Raw genomic sequence first — 19,481 nt, forward strand, 5'->3', positions numbered from 1 at the left:
GCCTTAGAAAAACGATCAATGGAGGAAGCCACGAGGGTATACAACCTACGCAACTCATAAGAAAGATGGGTTGCATAAGCATTAAGGGAATTCACAACGTTTCCATCAGACACATCCAAAGTTGGGAGATGAGAATGTCGAAAAATTCATCAGATGTTAGGCATCGTCTCTTATTTTACTAACCTCTTTCCCCGGTTTTTCTTTTATTATTATTATTAGCAAACCCAATGACGTTGAAAATATTATCATTTTGAAAAGCAACCAAATTGATGTTTATGAAGTAATATTAAATTGCTAGAAAGACTTCACATAGGATATAAATATAGTTAAAAAATCATCACTTCACAATGTGTCAACTATCCTGTACTATATTTAATGCTACTCTGAAAAAAAAACTTTATTTTAGCAGTCATCATACTTTTTCCTTCCTTAACATCTATCAAAAGTAAAAATAACTATTATTATTAAACAATATGTAGTATCCATGTGCTCACAAAATTAATGGAATATTTCTGAGATATCAGCCAATGAAGTACTCAGTAACACTCTCATTTAATCTTAATAATACTAACATAATTGTTACCTACTCTTTCTTTTCTGCCTATCTCTTTAAGTACTGTTTAAATATGATGTTAACAAATCTACAATATATTTAGAATAGTCTGAAAATATTTAGATCATTATGTTAAGAATATGTCTAAATAACACTAAGAGATAATCCTTAAATTTCCAGACAAATTAATATATACCGGTAATCCCTTAGATTAAGTTAGTTAATGTAAAATAAATCAAAACTTTGATTTAATTTCCTCTGGGCTAAAGAAGACGCATCATTCATTATGAAATAATTGGTGAACTGAGAATGTATGAGAAAATGGAAAAAAATCTGGCAAAAACATGGACACAATATTGTTCGCCTCAAAATCTCATGACCTGGGATAGAACCACAGACCCTTCACACCAGAGCTAAGAGCTCTATTAATAGACCGTGTCTCACTGATCCATCGTGTCTCCATCTCCAATTACAATTCACAATATCAACATTTCACTTTCTAAGACTCGGTGTAATCGTCTTCAAAAAACTCAGTGGGAAAGGCATCAAATATCATATGTCATATGTCATCAAATGCCAGTTCATGTCATATAGTGTACTTAGTGTAAGGAGTAGTAGTGGTTTAATTTTTACATATATCAGACCAAAATAATCTGAGAAAAAAATGGCTCAATTTGATAATATTAAATGGTGCTCCAAGCGTCCTGAAATGTTAAATGCATTTACAGTATACAACATAAGGCAAAGGTACTCATTTTGTTTAATTTTACTTTTGTTAGTTTGCATTACCAATATGCGGTTACACAAATATTAATGACCTTCCTAGTTATTAAGTAGAAAATAATTTTTCTTTGGGCACAACATAGACAAAATCATTCCATGTGTTCTTTCTTGAAAAGTAGAAAGTGTTAAATGATGCAATTCTCTGACTGCTGATTGTGGAACCTCGTTGATGGAAGTTTGAATTTACTTTCTTCTAAATCTCTTCCTCCGAAATGAATTTTTCAAATGTTGGAGCTGCTTAAATTGACTTGGAAATTTATAATTTTAAAAATGCCTGATGCTACAATACGCAACAAAATATACAGCCTTTTATGTATAAGTTGCATTTTCATCCATCGTCAGCAATATACGACAGGAGCTTAAAAAGTGGAATTTGCACTTAGTGCATTTGAAACTTTCTAATTCAAAATTGAACCCGGAACCTCGTACAAAAAGATACTAGATCAGGGAGAAATGCTTACCGTCAGTTTCATACTTATTCGGTTCTGTATTTCTCATGTCAAACTTCCAACTGCAAAGTACGATTCCCTCATAAAATAGTAGGATGGAGAAGTGATATACATCAAAAGTAAATAAATAATCAGCTAGTGTCTATCTAGTTACTTTAGGTAAATCGGAGAGAACCTGTCTTTAACAGAATATTCAAACTGGAAAACAAATATATGCAAGTATGGAAAAAAATAACCCACGCCCATTCTCAATGTCATGTGGTTTATGGGTAAATCGATTTTGCAATTAAATTGTGTTCTTTATAGTCGTTGATTCATCAGCCAATTAATGTGAAAGGTATTAACAAGAAAAATTGCTTTATGGCCATCTCCTCTTCTCCTGCATATACATAATATGAAAAGATTGCACAAACGCCCCATAGTCTGTTGGGTAAAAGCCTAAAAAAGAGACCAAAGCCATCATTGATTTATTCTATATTTCTCTTGTGAGTTCGACTGGAACGAGAGAAAATTCAAATCTCCCCGCGACCACATTTTTCTCCATTAGGCAGTCGTAATTCTTCCTTCCTGATGTATAGTGGCTCCCTCATGCGCTATTTGTGCAGCCACTTAAAGAGATGCCGAAAGATTTCATGAATTCCGAACAGAATTTCCGAACAACTTCACTTCCAATATTCCCTGTTTAAAAGCTCACTAGTGTATGACGAACACTGTACTCATAGAAGACATTGTTATAATTAATCCAGGAAATGTGCGCCTCGACCTCCTTTCTCCATTTACATTTTTCATACAGTAGTAGATAAAGTTCATTGAGTTTTTTTTTCGGTTTGACTTCTCTATCTGTCTTTTTCTTCTCTTCGATTACTTATTTACTTATTTATTTATATGTGAATATCAGAACGGGCATAAGCCCAATTATAATGTTGGTGTATTACAAGTATTACAAGATAAATTTACAATAGTTCTCTTAAGCATACAGTTCATATTACAGATGTCAAATTCTTTGTGTTCAATACATATTTTGTAATACGAAGAGCCTATTCTCTAGAGTAGTGACTTCAATAATACTCTGGTCCTTGTTTTTTTGCAAAACACGCCAGAGTTATTGACAGGAGTTTACACTAACATCAAATTCAAAATCTACTGTGTGTATATATAGTTCTTCGTCTATTATAATAAAACCTACTACTTAATTTAATTCTTATACTTAGGTAAATTGCAAAGCAAAATAATATATATAAATGTAAAATATTTTGTGAATTCATGTACTATGTAGAGCTCTCTCGTGGCTAAGCGGTTAGCATATGCGCATTTGGCGTGGGAGACCCGGGTTCGATTCCCGGCGGGAGCTCATGTGGTTCGGATTCCACGTTAATCAGTAGGTCCACGTCTCATATAGCCTCGCTGCTGAAAGGGACGCTAAACTAAAATCAATCAATCAATCATGTACTATGTATGCAGATGCTTCTGTGACGAAGGTGCAGGTCTCTTTCTGTTTGCTTAGCTCGTTAAATTCCACATAATATAGAGAACTGCTCACGCTATAATTTAGCGGTTGTCACAAGAGAATTATAACTAAATTACACCATGATTTTCATGGGAAAAGTGGACTAATCTAGGGGAATAACAACATAATTTCTAAAATATTTAAGTTTATTACATGCTTAGAATGGTAATATACAACAACGTATTTGAGTAATTCATCAAGAGTAATTATATTATTGAATAGTGTATTCTATAATTTGACAATTTAATATGGATTGATTTAACAGATAAAATATTCAGGCAATTACGTTATTGGAGATGAATAATAAAATGCAAGTATGCGACAACAGTTCTTAATCTTGAAAGTTTTACTGTGGGTAAACAGAACATTTTATGGTACTACATGGCATCTCTAATCATGGAATTACTGATGCGATAACTGCTCATGCATACCTTGCAGTAGTCGTCTTGTAACTCTTGGAGGCACTGTGGCTCAATGGCAGAGTGCTTACCTCTGGTGCGTGGGGCTCCTGGTTCAATCCCGGCCAAGTAAGTTTGTGTAACAACATCGTGACCGTGCGTTTTCTCTCGGGGTGCTCTCGTTTCCCCCCACATTGTGATTCCACCAATTCTTCTATCATAATTCACTTGCCTTAATCATCCGTGTCCCTTAGCCAAAGGGCATAATTGTGGGACGCTAAACTGAAAAATTTCATTTTACTTTTTTTAAAAATAGTTATTGCATATATTTAAGTATTTAAACACCCTCTTCGGACACTAGTCCTCAATGTTCTTTTGTAGGAAGTACTGAGCTTGAATTCACTGTCCTTTGTTGCAACTAAGGTTTTTTTTCCTCACTTCCATTTGCGAATGCCAGAATGATATCCACATAAATATAGTTTCTCTTCGGTTTCCCTTTCCTTTTTTGTTGTTGATTGATTGTCGTTGATCCTAAGGCGAATATACAGACCCAAGACGGACAGGAATGAGAAACGGTGGTATGTTCATTACAAGGAACTACTTAATTTATACAGCTTACCAAACATTGTTAGGGTTATCAAGCCTTGGAGGTTCAGATGGTTAGGTCATGTAGACAGAATGGAAGAAAACAGGATCGCTTTCAAAGTTTTAACTGGAAATACAACCGGAAAACGACCATTAGGAAGACCTAGGTGCAGGTGGGAGGACAATATTAAGATGGATCTTGAAATGAAATGAAATCTTTCAGTTTTACGTCCCATGGTTATGCCGGCTAGGCCAAAGGAAACAGTAATGATGAGAAATGAATGCAATTCTAGAATGAATAAAATGGGAGGAAACGGGAGAAAGCCGGGAAAACACATACACATTTTTGTCCACCACAAAACCCACTTGGCGTGACCTAACCAGGGACCCAACGCATCAGAGGTGAACCTTCTACCACTGAGCCACCGCGGCCCCTAAGATGTATCTGGCAGAAATAAGAGTACAAAGTAGAAACTGGATCTAGTTGGCTAAAGTAGAAGTCAATGGTGAGTTTTTTGTAAATGAGACATTGAACCTCCGGATTCTATACGCCATAGACTTAGTTATAGCGCGTAAGTATATAAAGTATTAAGTATTTAAATTTCTGCTTCAATACTGTATCGGAATGCATGAGTGGGTTTTACTTTTCTTCCAGCCGAAATGTTCGTTCACTAGTTGAGGCGTGCGGAGGTACACCATCAAGCAAATTATGCACAGAAGCTATTTAAAAGACCTCTACTTATTTTGTACTCACCTAGGATGACAGAAGAGGCAATTTAAAAGGCTTCAGTTCATTTTTGCACCCACCTAGAACAATCTCTCTATGTGTACCCATCGTTCCTCTTAATTTTGCATAAACAAAAAGGTTTCTGTAGTTATTACTCGTCTGATTTCTCTCTGCATGCGGCGAAGTTGGGAACTAACTTCCTTGTTTACAACTGGTAGGAGCAACGTGGCAGGGTCGCCAGAGCTACTAGTTTCTTGAGATTTCTTTTATGGTCAGGTTTTCGAGAAAATCAAAAGAATATGAACAGAATTGCGTGAGAGTAGTGTGTACATATTTCACATTTCCCTCTTCCTTTATTACTCGAATGTCGAAAGGAAAAACGAATATTTTCATTCAGTATCGCTTACACTATGTTGATGGTGCATATAAAATTCAACTTGACAAAATAGAACTTTCCATTTTGTCTTTTCTTGAAGGATTATGTTCATGTATAGCAAAAATAAATACATAAATATATCCATGTTGTTTGCGATAGCTTATTTATAGTTACGAAGTACTTTCCCTACTTCGTTTCTTTTTTTTTCCTTTTTGTCTTGAGACGAACGAAAGCGCTCATCTCGCCTCTTCGAGGTAAGTCTGGCATGACCGCTATGAACTTCGGAAGAGAAGCTGAACCTGAAACACACAAGATTTGTTCTTTGGTCGGCAGGATAATAAAATAGGGAAATGATATACTTGTTGTACTCTATGAGGGAAACGGGGGTGTTTGACGGCGGAAGATCTTGCTGAGGTCCAAGGCCTGTTACAGCTCACAGATGACGAGAAGAACCCCAGCAGAAGTAGTGTGATGTAGGTATGGGCTCGCCCACTTTTCGCATGGGGATTTCAAATGACACCACGGAATTGCACACATATAACTTTACCCGGAGTGGGAGACGACATCTAAGTATAGACCACACCTCAAAAACCGAAAATGGACTTGACCGTGTCGTTGACCTTTCCCCGCTTCCCCTGTTTTAAGGTTCTTCTCGTCATCTGTGAGCTGTACTTTGTAGGAAGACGTCCTGGCAATCCTGTAAAGGAATACAGAAAACCATTCCTGCCTTCCCTCCCACCACCACCTTCGACCAGTCCCAAAATATAAACACAACAGCAGCGCCACTAGAAAACAAATGCACAAACTTGTGCGACGGATAATTTTTCAGTCACTAAGAATCCCAACTATAATCACGTTGGTGCTTGTACCGTTATTCCTTCGAAGGCTGCTACTATTTTCTGATCATGCCAATTCATTTACCACGTTTCCTTTAGCCTAACGAATGTGATGGGAAATCTCAAAACTACAACTTCTCTTTTCATAGATATTTAGCAAATTTAGAAATATTATACTTTTGGATTCGACAATAGTGGAAGTAATATCCACTGGTTTTTAATTTCCCCACCGCGTTCCTAGGGAAAAAGAGAAAAGCGTGTTTCTGAATGGCCCGTGTGCAAAGGAAGAATTCTAAGTTACAGCCTTATAATAAATTCGTTTCTATCTTCGTTATTGCTCGCAGATTAAATAACTACGAAGTCCAAAAACGTCAATAGTAAGATCTAAAAATTTATTACTTTGGGGTTTATTAAGAGTCTCCTTTATAAATTAAATATTCATTTATTCTTCTACTACTTTCATATTTGAAGTCTTTAAAAAAACAATAGAGAAATTATAGCTTTCACATCCCTAAAAGCACAGAAAGTATACGAAAAAGTTATTAGAAAAGTATATAAAAAGAAAAAAATGCAAAGATATATAATACAAAAATATAGTTCAATTCTTTATTATAGTGATTACTTATAAAACTTTGGCATTTGTAACGTCTAGCTGATTCAACCACACCTACGGGCTTTCAATATTTATTTTTTAGTTCCTTAAGACTTTTAGTTCCCATCCTTTTGCTTCAGCCGATAAATTTGCAGCAAAAACTTAAAATTAAGCCAACACTCTTGCTATTGGCTGTGCATAAAATCAACTCAGCTGCAATTGGTTTACTTACTTCCTATCCTCATCAATTTATGAAAAGGAAAAGGAAAAAGTTGTTTCAAAGCTTGGCTTAGAGATTCTCTTAAAATATTCAGCTTTAGTGCACAGAGATTTCTTTCTGATCAGCCATCATTCTCCTTTCTGTACTAATATTTGAATTTTTTGTCCCACAGGTCCCCACTGCAACGCCAGCTGGGACTCTCTCTATTGTTGGCCTCCAACTCCAGCCAATCACGTCTCCTTTTTACCTTGCAGTGACGTCATCCATAAGTTTGAACCTGATCTCAACGTTACAGATGGAGGTAAGTGCTTGACATCGTATGGAAAGGGATAGCAACATTGATAAAGTGCATTTTGAAGCAGACTGTGGAAGAAATACTCCTACCGTGTACCACTGCTGATAAAGTACTGTACAAGTGGCATTGTGCAACATAAAGAATAAATAATAAAGTCTAAGATCAAGGGTTGAAGTTGTAGTGGTCACAGCATATTTCCAATCAAAAGCCTTGAAGCATACTAAGAAAAAAGAGAAAACTTTTCTTTGTTAATTTTTGTTGGGCAGTTCTAAGTAGAAACCACGGGATTATTCAAGGTGTTAATCTCTTACTCATATGTTTCTGATGACTCGCTCATTCTGACTGCGATTTTTCATTGTTTTTCACTTAATCCTGGCAGACAGAAGTGCAGATAGTGCGGGAACTAATTAAGGTCAACATGAGTTACTTTTCTGTTCATTTCCCCAAAGAAAGAACGAGAGACATTTAGACTTGAGACGTAGTTAGGTAAGTTAAAATAAATGAAGCGTCATTTTGTCCCTCGTATCATAAAAACTAGTTGTTTCTTTCAGTTTCTGTGCAAATTGCCTGAGCTAGTAACATCTCTTGGAGCCAGGTAGGAGGCAGGACAGCTAGCGACAACTAATAATATACTCTATTTTTGGTATACATGATTGTAAAACTCCCATAGAATACGAACTTTAATGTAAGGACATGATAAAAACTCACCTTGAGGTAGATACTACGTTGCAAAAGTTATTTCAAACATATTCAGTCGTTTTCTCAACCTCAAAATCTACGGATTCGACACTATTCTCGCTCTCTTTGCATACTTTATTTTTTGCCCCCTCTCACTTACCACGACGATGGGAGCTGAACGTGGAATTAAATAGCATCTAAAATTATTCTTTTCTCCCCCACCAGTTCTAAGACACTCTCATTCGTTTTCCGCTCGACCCAACTAATTCTTTCCATTCTTTCCCACACCCACATTTCGAAGGCTTCCACTCGTTTTTCGTCTCTCTTACGTAATGTCCAAGTTCCCGCCCTATACAGCACTACACCCCACACGAAGCATTTTATGAGTCTTTTTCTCAACTCTTTATTCAAGGTCCCACAAAACAGGCTTTTTTTCCTCCTAAATGCTTCTTTCACCATTCCTATCCTTGCTTTTATTTCACGTTCGCACTTCATGTCATTACTAAGAATACTACCCAGATATCGAAAACTATTCACTTGTACTATTTCCCCCCTCCCACTTTTATATTTGACACATACCTCTTCGTTCCAATCACTATGGCTTTTGTCTTTCTAGCATTTAAGCTTTCGTCTAATAAGCCCATCCTCAGGTTTATTCTCAATATTGCTGTGTATGTAATGTATTATTTCGTTATATACCGGATGTTCAAAGAAATAAAAATACTGACTACGCATGAATCAGAAAATGCTTGAAAGTACATGAAAATATCATGTGGAATCTGAACCACATGAGCTACCACCGGAAATCGAACCCGGGTCTCCCAGGCCAAAGATGAACGTTTAAAAAATACGTTAAAATGAAAATGAACAAAGACAATGCATATATACATCTGTGTCTGCACGGGGCACAGATTTTTTGTTCTCATTTTATTATATTACATATGTGGACAAAGACTCTGTAAGAACAGTTAAATAGTTCGCAAAAAGTTTTCTTTTTCGTGCAGAAGAGAGAAAGTTGGCCTAATGTTTCAAATTTTGGTTGTATAATTCTATATGATACAGCCGACTAGTATGCACAAGAAACATAATTGTCTGCATTGTGATCCAGATAACAGCATTGTCTTTAAATGTCGGAAAATAATTAAAATCAGGCCACAAATTATGTTCTGTTACGGTAAAGCTATGAGGTGAAAGACTACAAATTTTACTACTTAAAATACAAAAGTATGTCCGGATGATTGGCGCGTTGGAACAGGCGTGCTAGTGTATCGATATTCTTGCAGTATGTGTATATATTACTATTTACAATACCTAGCCTATGTTGTGAAGTTTTTCCAATGTTTCATATACATTATTGACTATAGAATACAAATAGTACATTGTCAGTTAGAAAGGAAGCGTTGATGTTTTTCCATACAGCATTCCAATTTTTGTGTAGGTGCTTTAAGACGACATTCGGTATACTAGTAACCCACAGTCGAACATAGCGCCAGTAAAGGTTGTTGACTGAGCCAGTTTCAAGCGGATCTTTTGCGAGTAGGGTGTACATCATATCAAGTATGACATCTACGTAAATGAGGATATTTGTAGCTCCAAGGAAACACGTATACTGGCGCCTGAAGGTCTAACAGTGGAAGCAGGCATTGATAACAGCAGCCGTAATAGAAGTCTCGTGTTTACAGACAAGCTTACAACTTCTGTGCATAAGAAGGGCACGTGTCTGTGATGCTATGTGTAAAAGGCCTATTCCGCCTTCACGTAAGGACAGATAGAGTTGATTATTGGTCACGCGTAAGATTTTAGAATGCCATAAGAAAAACAAAACTTGACTGGTCAACTGGTTACATATTTTAACTGGCATTGGTAAAATTTGTGCAATGTGACTTAGAATACTAAAAACAGACGTTTTCAGAAATAAGTTTCTACTTAAAATGTTCATGTTTCGCTGTCTATGAGTGGTAAGAACAGTTCAAATTTTACTAGCTGTAAGACGATAGGAATGTTGTACAGTTTGGTTGATATTATTGAACCACCATACACCAAGTATTTTGACACATTGAACTGTGTCATAGTAGTTACTACATGAAGCAGTATACTCTGGATGAATACATAATATTTTTGTTTGACTGTGATTGAGTTGCGCTCCAGAAACCTATTGATACGAGGTTAATAAACGTTGTAGACAATTCATGTCGGCCGGATTTTGTAAACAATAATGGAAATCGTCAATGTAACTTTGAACAGCTATTTTGGTATTGTAGACAGAGACACCAAGGAGTAAACATTCTGTCGCATACATAAGGGACAAACTGAATAATAGACTTGACATTGGATCTCCTTGAAAAATACAATTATTCATGTTTATTGGATTAACTTTACCGGATTAGATTAGCTACCATTAACTTTAATTTTTGTCAATCTATGCGCATAAATTCCTCGTACAAGTGAAATAAGGGAGGACCCAAAACCATATTTCTCAAGGATTTTGAATACGTATTCATGGTCAATCCTATCAAAAGCTTGAGAGTAATCCGTCGCTAAAACAGCAACGGGTGAAGGAGCAGTGAATTCGTGTAGGAAATGAAATTTCTAAGATTTCATAAAGCCTTATAGATCGGATTGTTTTGACCAATTCCATATTGATGGGAACTTAGCAGTTTGTCATTAAATACCTTCATTCGTGCAGTAAGACAGCGCGTTAAAATTTTTAAAACCGTATACACAGAATGGAAATAGGTCTAAATCATTAACACAGGAAGTGCGAGAATGTTTAGGTACTAAAACTGTATCATCTGTGCCGAGAGATTCACCTAGAACAAGAGTCTGCCTATATTCATTGAAAAGATTGGTAAGAAATTGCTCTAACATATCGCTAAAGGTTATATAGAATTCTAGAGGTAGAGAATCAATCCCCGTGGATTTTTCACGACGGCCGGAAGCGATGACTGATTTAACCTCTTTTACTGTAAATGGACTAGATAGATATTCTTGATCCTGTTTGTGTAAAACTGTAGGAAGATAGTTGAGAAGGAAGTAGGCTTGGGATACAGCTGTTTATAACGATTTGTGACACAATGTATTGCTTGCTCACCTACATACACGTGACCTGTGACATTTTAAGCTGAGATATAAATTTCTGTTTTCCTCACATGAGTTCTTTTTTGATTTGTACAATTCCTGGAGTTTGTAAGTCGTCATATTGATATATTTTACTGCGAGTCGTGAAACCTTGGATGCGGAGTTTGTGCATGGTTAATAAGTAGGCTTTAATTTCTTGAATTTGAGGTCGAAAATTGCTACCTTGAAGTTGTTCTTTCATGTAGTCTCTTAAGAGAGTGGTGTAATATTGATACTGGATACAATATGAAGCATTCCTATCTCGACAATCTTGTTAAGTAACCACTCGAAACTTCGGTTTGACTCGCTTTTCACAGAAATTCATAAGGGATCTTTTGTAATATTTATGACGGTGTAAAAGAGCTGCCCATTCTTCGTAAATAAGATGGATGTAGTCAGGCTTCTGTAAGATGGAAGTATTAAAATACCACAATCCACTTCGTTTAAAAAAAAAATAAGGCGGGTAGATCTATGAACGTTGTAACTGCCAGGTGGTCACTAAAGCACGTGGATATAATTTGTACATCTCGAACTCGATGGAGAAGAGATGTACTGATATAGAACCTATCCAAGCGAGATGAAAACAGTCCAGACATAAAAAAAATATGTCCTGGTTCATTAGGGTGAAAATGTCACCACACATCTACTAGGTTATATGTTGCTATTGGTTGACGTAAAACAGACTAATCATTGAAATGAGGATAAGCATCGAGGGAAAATGTGTACAATTATAATCTCCGGCAAGAATACATGGAGAGCGACCATTATACAAAGCCGGGGGAGTTCAGTAGCAAATAAATTATGTCGTTCTCGTTTATACAAAGAACTAGATTGAGCATAGAAACTGCATTAACGAATATGTTGTGAGTCTCCGGTGGTAATACGTTCACTGGGATTTGCAAAGGTGCCACAAAATTGAGATCTCTGTGGTAAATACTGGCTGTTCCTGAAGCTGTTTCATTAACAGTAGTAACATGAGAATGATTGGATAGGTAATGGAAGCCTGTGACTGCAAATTCCTGAGCAAACAAAACATCGATTTCACCTTGATGTATAAAGTTACTCAAGGCATGGTGCTTAACTAAAGAAGTGAACTTATTGAGAGTAATAGTCGCTAAACGAAAAGTAAACATAACAACAAAAAGAGACAAGAAATATATGCGAGCGTAACAACACATCATAAATAGGAGGTAATATTACTGCAAAAGAAAGAAAAGTAAACACAATATAGTATTATGATGCCACTACAGTTAACCACTGCTTCAGAGTTAACCACTGATTTCAACTTTTTTTGTGTGTGAAAGCATAATGTGTGAAAGCTCGCGTTTGGGGTTCATGATTGATAGAAAGATCGTGTATAGGACGCAAGTCCTTACTACACACACTACTGAGTACTTTTTGCTTGCTGAGTTTGCATTTATCACAATGAATAATTTCTGTATCTGAGTCACTTGTGGAGTCACTACAGCGAGAAGATGAGAGATAATTCTGGTGGGACATGTAAGGTTACGGTCTGAGAGACAGAACAAGTTTCTTCGACTACGCCAGTATCACTTACCGTAGAAATCGAAGAGACGACTTGTAATCAGCACATTAAAGGTGTAATAATATTTAATTTGCATACTAAATTTTTGCATAATTATACGCATAATTAATCATTTAATTAGGACGATTTTTATATTAATTGTAATTAATTTTCATATGTAGTAGAGGGAGTAGACTTAATGTTAGTATTTTGTGTATAACTATTGTATGGTATAGCATATTTAATCATATATACGACATCAGGACAGGACAGGATACTAAGGAACATCGATATGTAAATATTATTTAAATATGATAATATAGAAGGACATAGGAGTTGAGTTTGAAATACGTTGGGATTTACTTTTCGTCGAGGCAGAGAAGCCCTTAGAAAAAAAATCTCCAAGAAAGCTTGCTTCTATGCTGTTGCTTTGTCTGAGTGAAGCTTGGGTGTGTACAGTTATACACTGTATCCATCTGGTTTTGGAATAGTAACCCAAGAGCTTCAAATTTCGTTTATTAGAAGAGATAGGAACAGTTCCTAGTGTGATATTTGTTAGGAACATACACTGCTTCAGTGTAGTCACCAAGTCGGTGAACACAATGGCTTTGCAGCACACGGAAATTTAACGTGTCCATGGCAAATCGAAGACACAATAGTGTGCGAATATAGATAACTCCGCCTTCTTTTGGCGCCCTAGATATGGTACGCGTCCTTTTCGCTAACGAACTTCTGCCTGGCTGGAGAAGCTGAAAATTTTGAAATTTGGAAGAGTTCACCTTGGTCCTAGATGTAGTAGGTCAGAAACACACGCTAGATGTCTCTGCCGTTTAAGAATTGTTCGTCTGCTTCCCTCAGCATGTCCTGCTGCTCGAGTATGTTTTAATATGTTGTAAAATAAACTTTCTGGATGATTCCGAACTATTTACATATATTCTAGATCATTATCATGTTATCTGTAAAGTAATGGCTTGTATTAATATAGATCAGAAGCCTGGTTGATGGTTTTGGGAGGTGACATAGGGGAAAGACACAAACCTAAGTTTTTTTTAAACCTCCACCCATATGCTACTACTGGGCGCTAAGAATGGAACGCTCGCCAGAAACACAACCCTTGATTTCAGGTGTCAGTTAATGACAGCCCCTGAGAGGCTGTCCACAGCGTAATTAATATGTATATTCTGTTTATTTTAATTCATTTACTTTAAAAAACAATTTTAAAGCAAAGAAACTTTGAAAGTAAACAGTGTAGATTGATGCTACCCCAAACGTCACTTGGACAAGAGTTTGGGTGATTGGTCACTAGGTGGCAGCACATGTCACGACACAGGTCGGAGTGCATAGCAAGTGATGAGATTGTTAATTTTTTGTGTTTATTTAAACATTATGAATTAATACGTTACAGTGCTTGATAGTGAAATATATCAAATTAAAGCTCATTAAACGAGCTATGCAGTGAGTATAGTGACACTAAATACTTGTGTAAACTTGTAAATACTTGACACTAAATTGGTGTGTACTATAAAGCGGTGAAATGTAAAAAAAACTTGTTGATACTTAAAATAAGTAGGTCATAGGTAGTGTCTCTGTGAGGACGGAACTCCCACCCACCTATTTTTTTTAAGTTTCTAAAAGTGGATTCACCCGAGGCGAGTTTCGGACGAACAATGAACTTCCGTTTGGATAAAACCGATGAGGTCATGAGACTCGTGGCAGTTTTTTGAAAGTTTCGGTGGTACACACATCGTGTGCCACAAGTTTATTATTAAGTGGCAGTTTTATCGATAGCTTCAGTGGTACACACATCGTGTGCCACTAGTTCGTTAAAAGTGGCAGTTTTTACTTAACCGTTGAAGGGAGACTGAAAACAAGTAACATGGTGATCGCGAGTTAAGCTCAGGATGAGCATGTTATTTTATTCAGAGTGAAATTTATAGATTATTTACTGATCCATTGGTGCTCACAAACTTAGTGCGTCAGTTAATATTCGTGCACCGTGAACCAATGCTTAGATTCAGTAAATCTACAAATAGAATCTACAGTGTCGTACCCACGTACAAGAGACTGAGTACAAGATAGCCTTGTACACGTAGGGACCAAGCTAAAATCTACGGCATATAAAATTGTATATATTTATTTCCTTCGTCACCATGTGTAAATATTCGTTCGTTAGTGCTTCTTGTATATAGAAATTTTAGTTAGGTGATTTATTGTTGCTGTGATCGAGCAAGACTTTCCTGTGCCAGTCCAGTTAATAGCACTATGCTCGAAAGTACAACCGCCACTGCCGCCACTGGTGTAAAGCGACACAGAGGATATGAATGACAGACCCCTAAGGAAGCGAGGAAGGCAGAGATCCAGTGATCCAGAGAAAGATGTGATCCGGTAACCGAATCCAGAGTTCCCCCGTCAGCTGTAGGAAGTTGCAGGAATCAGCGGTGATGTGGAGAAGGATCGAGAACAAAAATATATGGACACTGCAAGAGAGAAGACATCAGTGAAAGTGTGAAGAAATAGCGTGCACGAACGGTATCGTAAGCGAGAGCTCCGCTTCACTATCAGTGTAATTCCAAATTCAAAATGATTTTTTTTTCTTTTCTCGTATCTGCGCGCGAGTGCGTTGTCAGAATGTATTCTCACACTTTGAAATCTCAGCAAGACCATTAAAAGGATTGAAGCAGAATTATTGGAGAGTGTTCCCTTTTTCATCACCCAGCTTTGCCGTCAGGTATGTGTTGGAATTTTCTGTCCTTATGCTTTCTTTTCAGGCCAGATGCCAGGATTGGGTAAAGACCGTGAATCTGCTGGGCATGCTTTATGTTAAAGTGAGTAATTTTCAAGCTCAGGTTGTTTGTTAAAACTGCGCGTACCTTGTAATCAAGATTATCATGCTGCATATTTTCTAAATTAAATTTTCAAAATTTTGTTTTCAATACTTTAGACTCTACCGACTGACATAAATTCATTTGCATTGAACTTTGTGAGTGGAAGGGTACGCATAATTAACGTAATTATTAGTTTGTGTGTGATGTCTCCTCCCACATTAGCATTTTACTAATTAATTATCTATTTTTCACATCACATACATCAAATCTTTCCCCCGTTCACAGACTGCTGAAATAGCTGGCGCGGTGCTGGGTGTTATGGGTTCTGGAGCAAGTATAGTATCCAGATTTTCTTCCATGGTATTTGAAGCCACAGGTTCTGCACGAGCCAGTTCGTATTGAATGTTGGGATCTGTTGGATGGTTGTCTGCTGCGTTCGGGGTATGTGAAGAAGATTCCTGAACATTCTTATAAAACACTGGAAAAACACTGTAACTACCGGTGTCCGGAGCTGATGAATCTACTAGTAAATTATGGGGAACTCGTACAATGGGAGAAATGGAGTTGTTTGCTGTATATGACTGAGTTAGACGTGAATTCCTTTCTTAGGGACACCCCTGAATAAAATGTTCGATTGAGTTGCAGATGGCGCAAGTTTGAATTTGACCAGCAAAGCTGGTAAACAAACGTAATGCACAGGCCGTGATAAACAAAGGAATGTTTCGTTTAATAGTCATTTATCAAACTTACGACTCGTTCGGGTAGCATAGATGTGTTCCTTTCAATATTGTTCGTCGACAAGACAATACAATATAGGGACAGCACACGTGTTAATTACATAACACTAAGTTCCATGGGGCATAAGGACACCTTCGCTATCACTACAGAATTATGAGCCAAATCAATAGGCAACACATGCTCCCCATTATTATCTGAGTAGGTCACTACTCCATCAGTACTAGCTGGTATTTGTTCATATAACACTTTGTTAATTAATTTCAGATATAAGTTCTTACGTATAAAGTCCATTTCAATTGAGAGCACCTGGTCAACAGTTAACTTAAAAACCTTATGGATCCATTAGTGAACGGCAATAGACGTGGGCTTTTGACTCATCGTGACAAAGTTGATGCGCAATGTACTCTCTTATGCAACTCATGGCAGTAATTACGGGCCGGCACCCAAAAACACAGGAGATACAGAGGAAAGAAGGATCTAGAATCATGTGAAGATAGCAAATGTAAAAGATACACTGACATAGAAAGAACTTCAAAATAATTAAAGTAATCAAAATGACATTTACACAACAGTATAGTAAGTAAACATTGTACCCTCAGACTTGCTCAATAAAATTTTACGTAATGCAGTGTTGCCAACTGAGGACAAAATAAAGTTTTGTTAAATGGCACGAAATAAAAATTATAACATCTAGCAAATCTAATTATGAGTAAGACCATGCCTGTAACGTCTTGATGTACAGTGTTGTCAATGTTTGAGGATAGGCCTATACGAATTCCTTTGTGAAACTTGGATGTAGAAGCGTACTTACAGTACACGATTCGAACTAGTTAAAACTAAAATATGAAACCACAAACAAGAATATAATCACTCAACTACGAAATAAGAGACGAAGCACAGTGTTAAAGCAGTTTTACCCAAGTGGAAAATCAGATTAGTATCAAACACAACACACACAACTGAAATGTTGCATGCGGTTTAATTGACAATTGATTAACAGGATCACTTTTCTGATGCACGAAATATTGTATCACCTCACACATTATTAGTAGTCAGTTTGCGTTGTTGATGTTGATAAAGGGCTCCGCAGTATGTTGGTCCTTATGAGGAGAGGATCGCTTGACAACTTCATTTTGTACTCAGTTTGCAACACTGCATTACACATGATGTTATTGAGCAAATCTGTGGGTACAATAATTGCTTATTATACTGTTGTGTAAATGCCATTTTGATTGCTTTAATCATTTTGAAGTTATTTCTGTGTCAGTGTACCTTTTGCATTTGTATCTTCACATGATTCTAGATTCTTCTTTCCTCTGTATCTGCTGTGTTTCTGAGTGTCGGCCCGTAAAACTTTGGATTTCTCACTTTTCTTCACTCCTCTATCGATTGAGCATTGTTTGATTGGGCAACCCTACTATCAATATAAAATGTTCCCTTGTCAGTGTGACAAGCAAGATCTGCTCTCCAGAGAGAAAAAAGATGTTGGAATAAGGAGAATTGGAGAAGTTCTGTCAATGGAAACAATGATTGATAATTTTATTTCCAGCAGTTGTTCTAGATTTGATATTTTCATCTACTTTCAAGCATTTTCTGATTCATGCGTGGTTAGTGTTTTTATTTCTTTGATCGTACAGTATACAATAAACTAATACATTACATAGACAGCAATATAGAGATTAATTAACGGTGTTCATTGGAAAACACGCTCTGAACCAGAGAGATTGATCTCAGAATGGAGAAATGTTTCGTGCGTTATGTACTCTCAATTTTACTTGCATAAAGACTTGACTCAGTGCTACCAACTGCTGGTAGTACCGAGAAAATTTACGTGTAAGTTGGGTTGTATCTGCCATATATTTTACAAACTGGAAATTATCTGGAGCCCAAGTAATGGAATTTGAGTTCTTAGGGGAAAGATACTTTTGCTGGTGGCTGTACATCCAGGGATGTTCAAACTTCAGAAACGTGATAAAGGCGAGCTAACCTGAGATGTTCGCTTTATCACTGCTTCCGTGCCCTTAAAGTATTTTCAAGTAATTATGAAACTATTTTTCTTCCATAGTAAAATTTGAATGAAAAATTATTTTAAAATAATTTAGAAATCTTAATATTTAAGACATTTCACAATAGCTAAACTCTTCTGTACGGATAATAAAGTTGACGCTTTCGTAGACAGAACAGATTATTTGGACGAAAAATAAATGGGACCAATATACTAAAGGGTTTTCTTTAGAAAGACTTAAAAAAGGACCTTTGAATAGAGAATGAAGAAAGCTGGTGGCGTAAAACCCAAGATCGTAACTCAATTCTAACATGAGAACAAACAATAGTACAATGTAAACAATAGAACAAAATGGGAATATTTTGTGTCTGTTGCGAACAATCTTCGTGTTTTAACTCTATACTGTTAATTAAATCTCTTGATAACGAATATCATGTCGATAACAAAGAAATCTCTGTGTTGTCAAAAAACAGCATCTTTAATAAAATGGAGATCTCTTCCTTTGATAGGTTCTAATGAGACTTTTTATCGGTGTTTTCAACCCAGCGGAAGTTTACTGTCCGAAAGAAAGTGCAAACATCAGCAGTGCTGTGAAATCGCATTCCCTTCTCTAAAAGGAATGTAGGAAGCATGATCCCTTTATTGTTTGATGTGAAGGAAATTGCTCCCTTTTGAATGCTTTACCCAGTTCAGTGTTTTGCCCTCTAAGTGCCCAACCTACAATTCCATTCTACGCACGTCCTCTCATTTTCTACCTCTGAGCTGCTGGATTAAAACGTATTCCATAATCATGGAGCTACCTACGCTCAGTGTTGCCAATACACATACACATAGGCATCTTCGTGATATCCTAATTCTTTTAATTCGGTTTATCCTGTTTCTCCGTTTTGAAAAGTAGAAATGAACGTTCATTTTGATGAATTAGAAATAATTTAGCATTTTAAAGTCAGACATAGAGCCTATTCTTCAAATTATAACAACAGTTTGTCGCCTTCTATTATTCTTTTCGCTGTGTAGGAACCAATATTGGGTCAGAAAATCTCGCTATCTATTATCGTATTTTCTGCTGTGATCAATGTTGTAACCGAAAAGAGTTGATTTCTATCATTCCCAGTTACAATATACGGTTTCTGGAGCCTATTTTTCGGACACTGAATCGATTTTTTTAAAGTTTATACACAGCGAAAATTTTGCTTCGAATTCTGAACAGAAGATTGTGTGGAAGAACAAATGAAGAAGACAACAGTTCGGCTTTAGGAGAGGTAAGGGCGC

General features: G+C 36.7%; 1 protein-coding gene across 1 annotated transcript in view; it reads left to right on the plus strand.

The window, feature by feature from the left end:
- Window positions 1-19,481, plus strand: part of LOC145667934 (corticotropin-releasing factor receptor 1-like) — a 618,250-nt gene that overhangs the window by 518,832 nt on the left and 79,937 nt on the right. The window contains exon 2 of the mRNA XM_081735358.1: window positions 7,199-7,327. Coding sequence (XP_081591484.1) covers window positions 7,199-7,327 — 129 coding nt within the window. The remainder of the gene's footprint in view (window positions 1-7,198; window positions 7,328-19,481) is intronic.

The sequence above is a fragment of the Thermobia domestica genome, chromosome 13, assembly GCF_964235325.1.
Source record: "Thermobia domestica chromosome 13, izTheDome1.hap1.1, whole genome shotgun sequence".
Classification (NCBI taxonomy): domain Eukaryota; kingdom Metazoa; phylum Arthropoda; class Insecta; order Zygentoma; family Lepismatidae; genus Thermobia; species Thermobia domestica.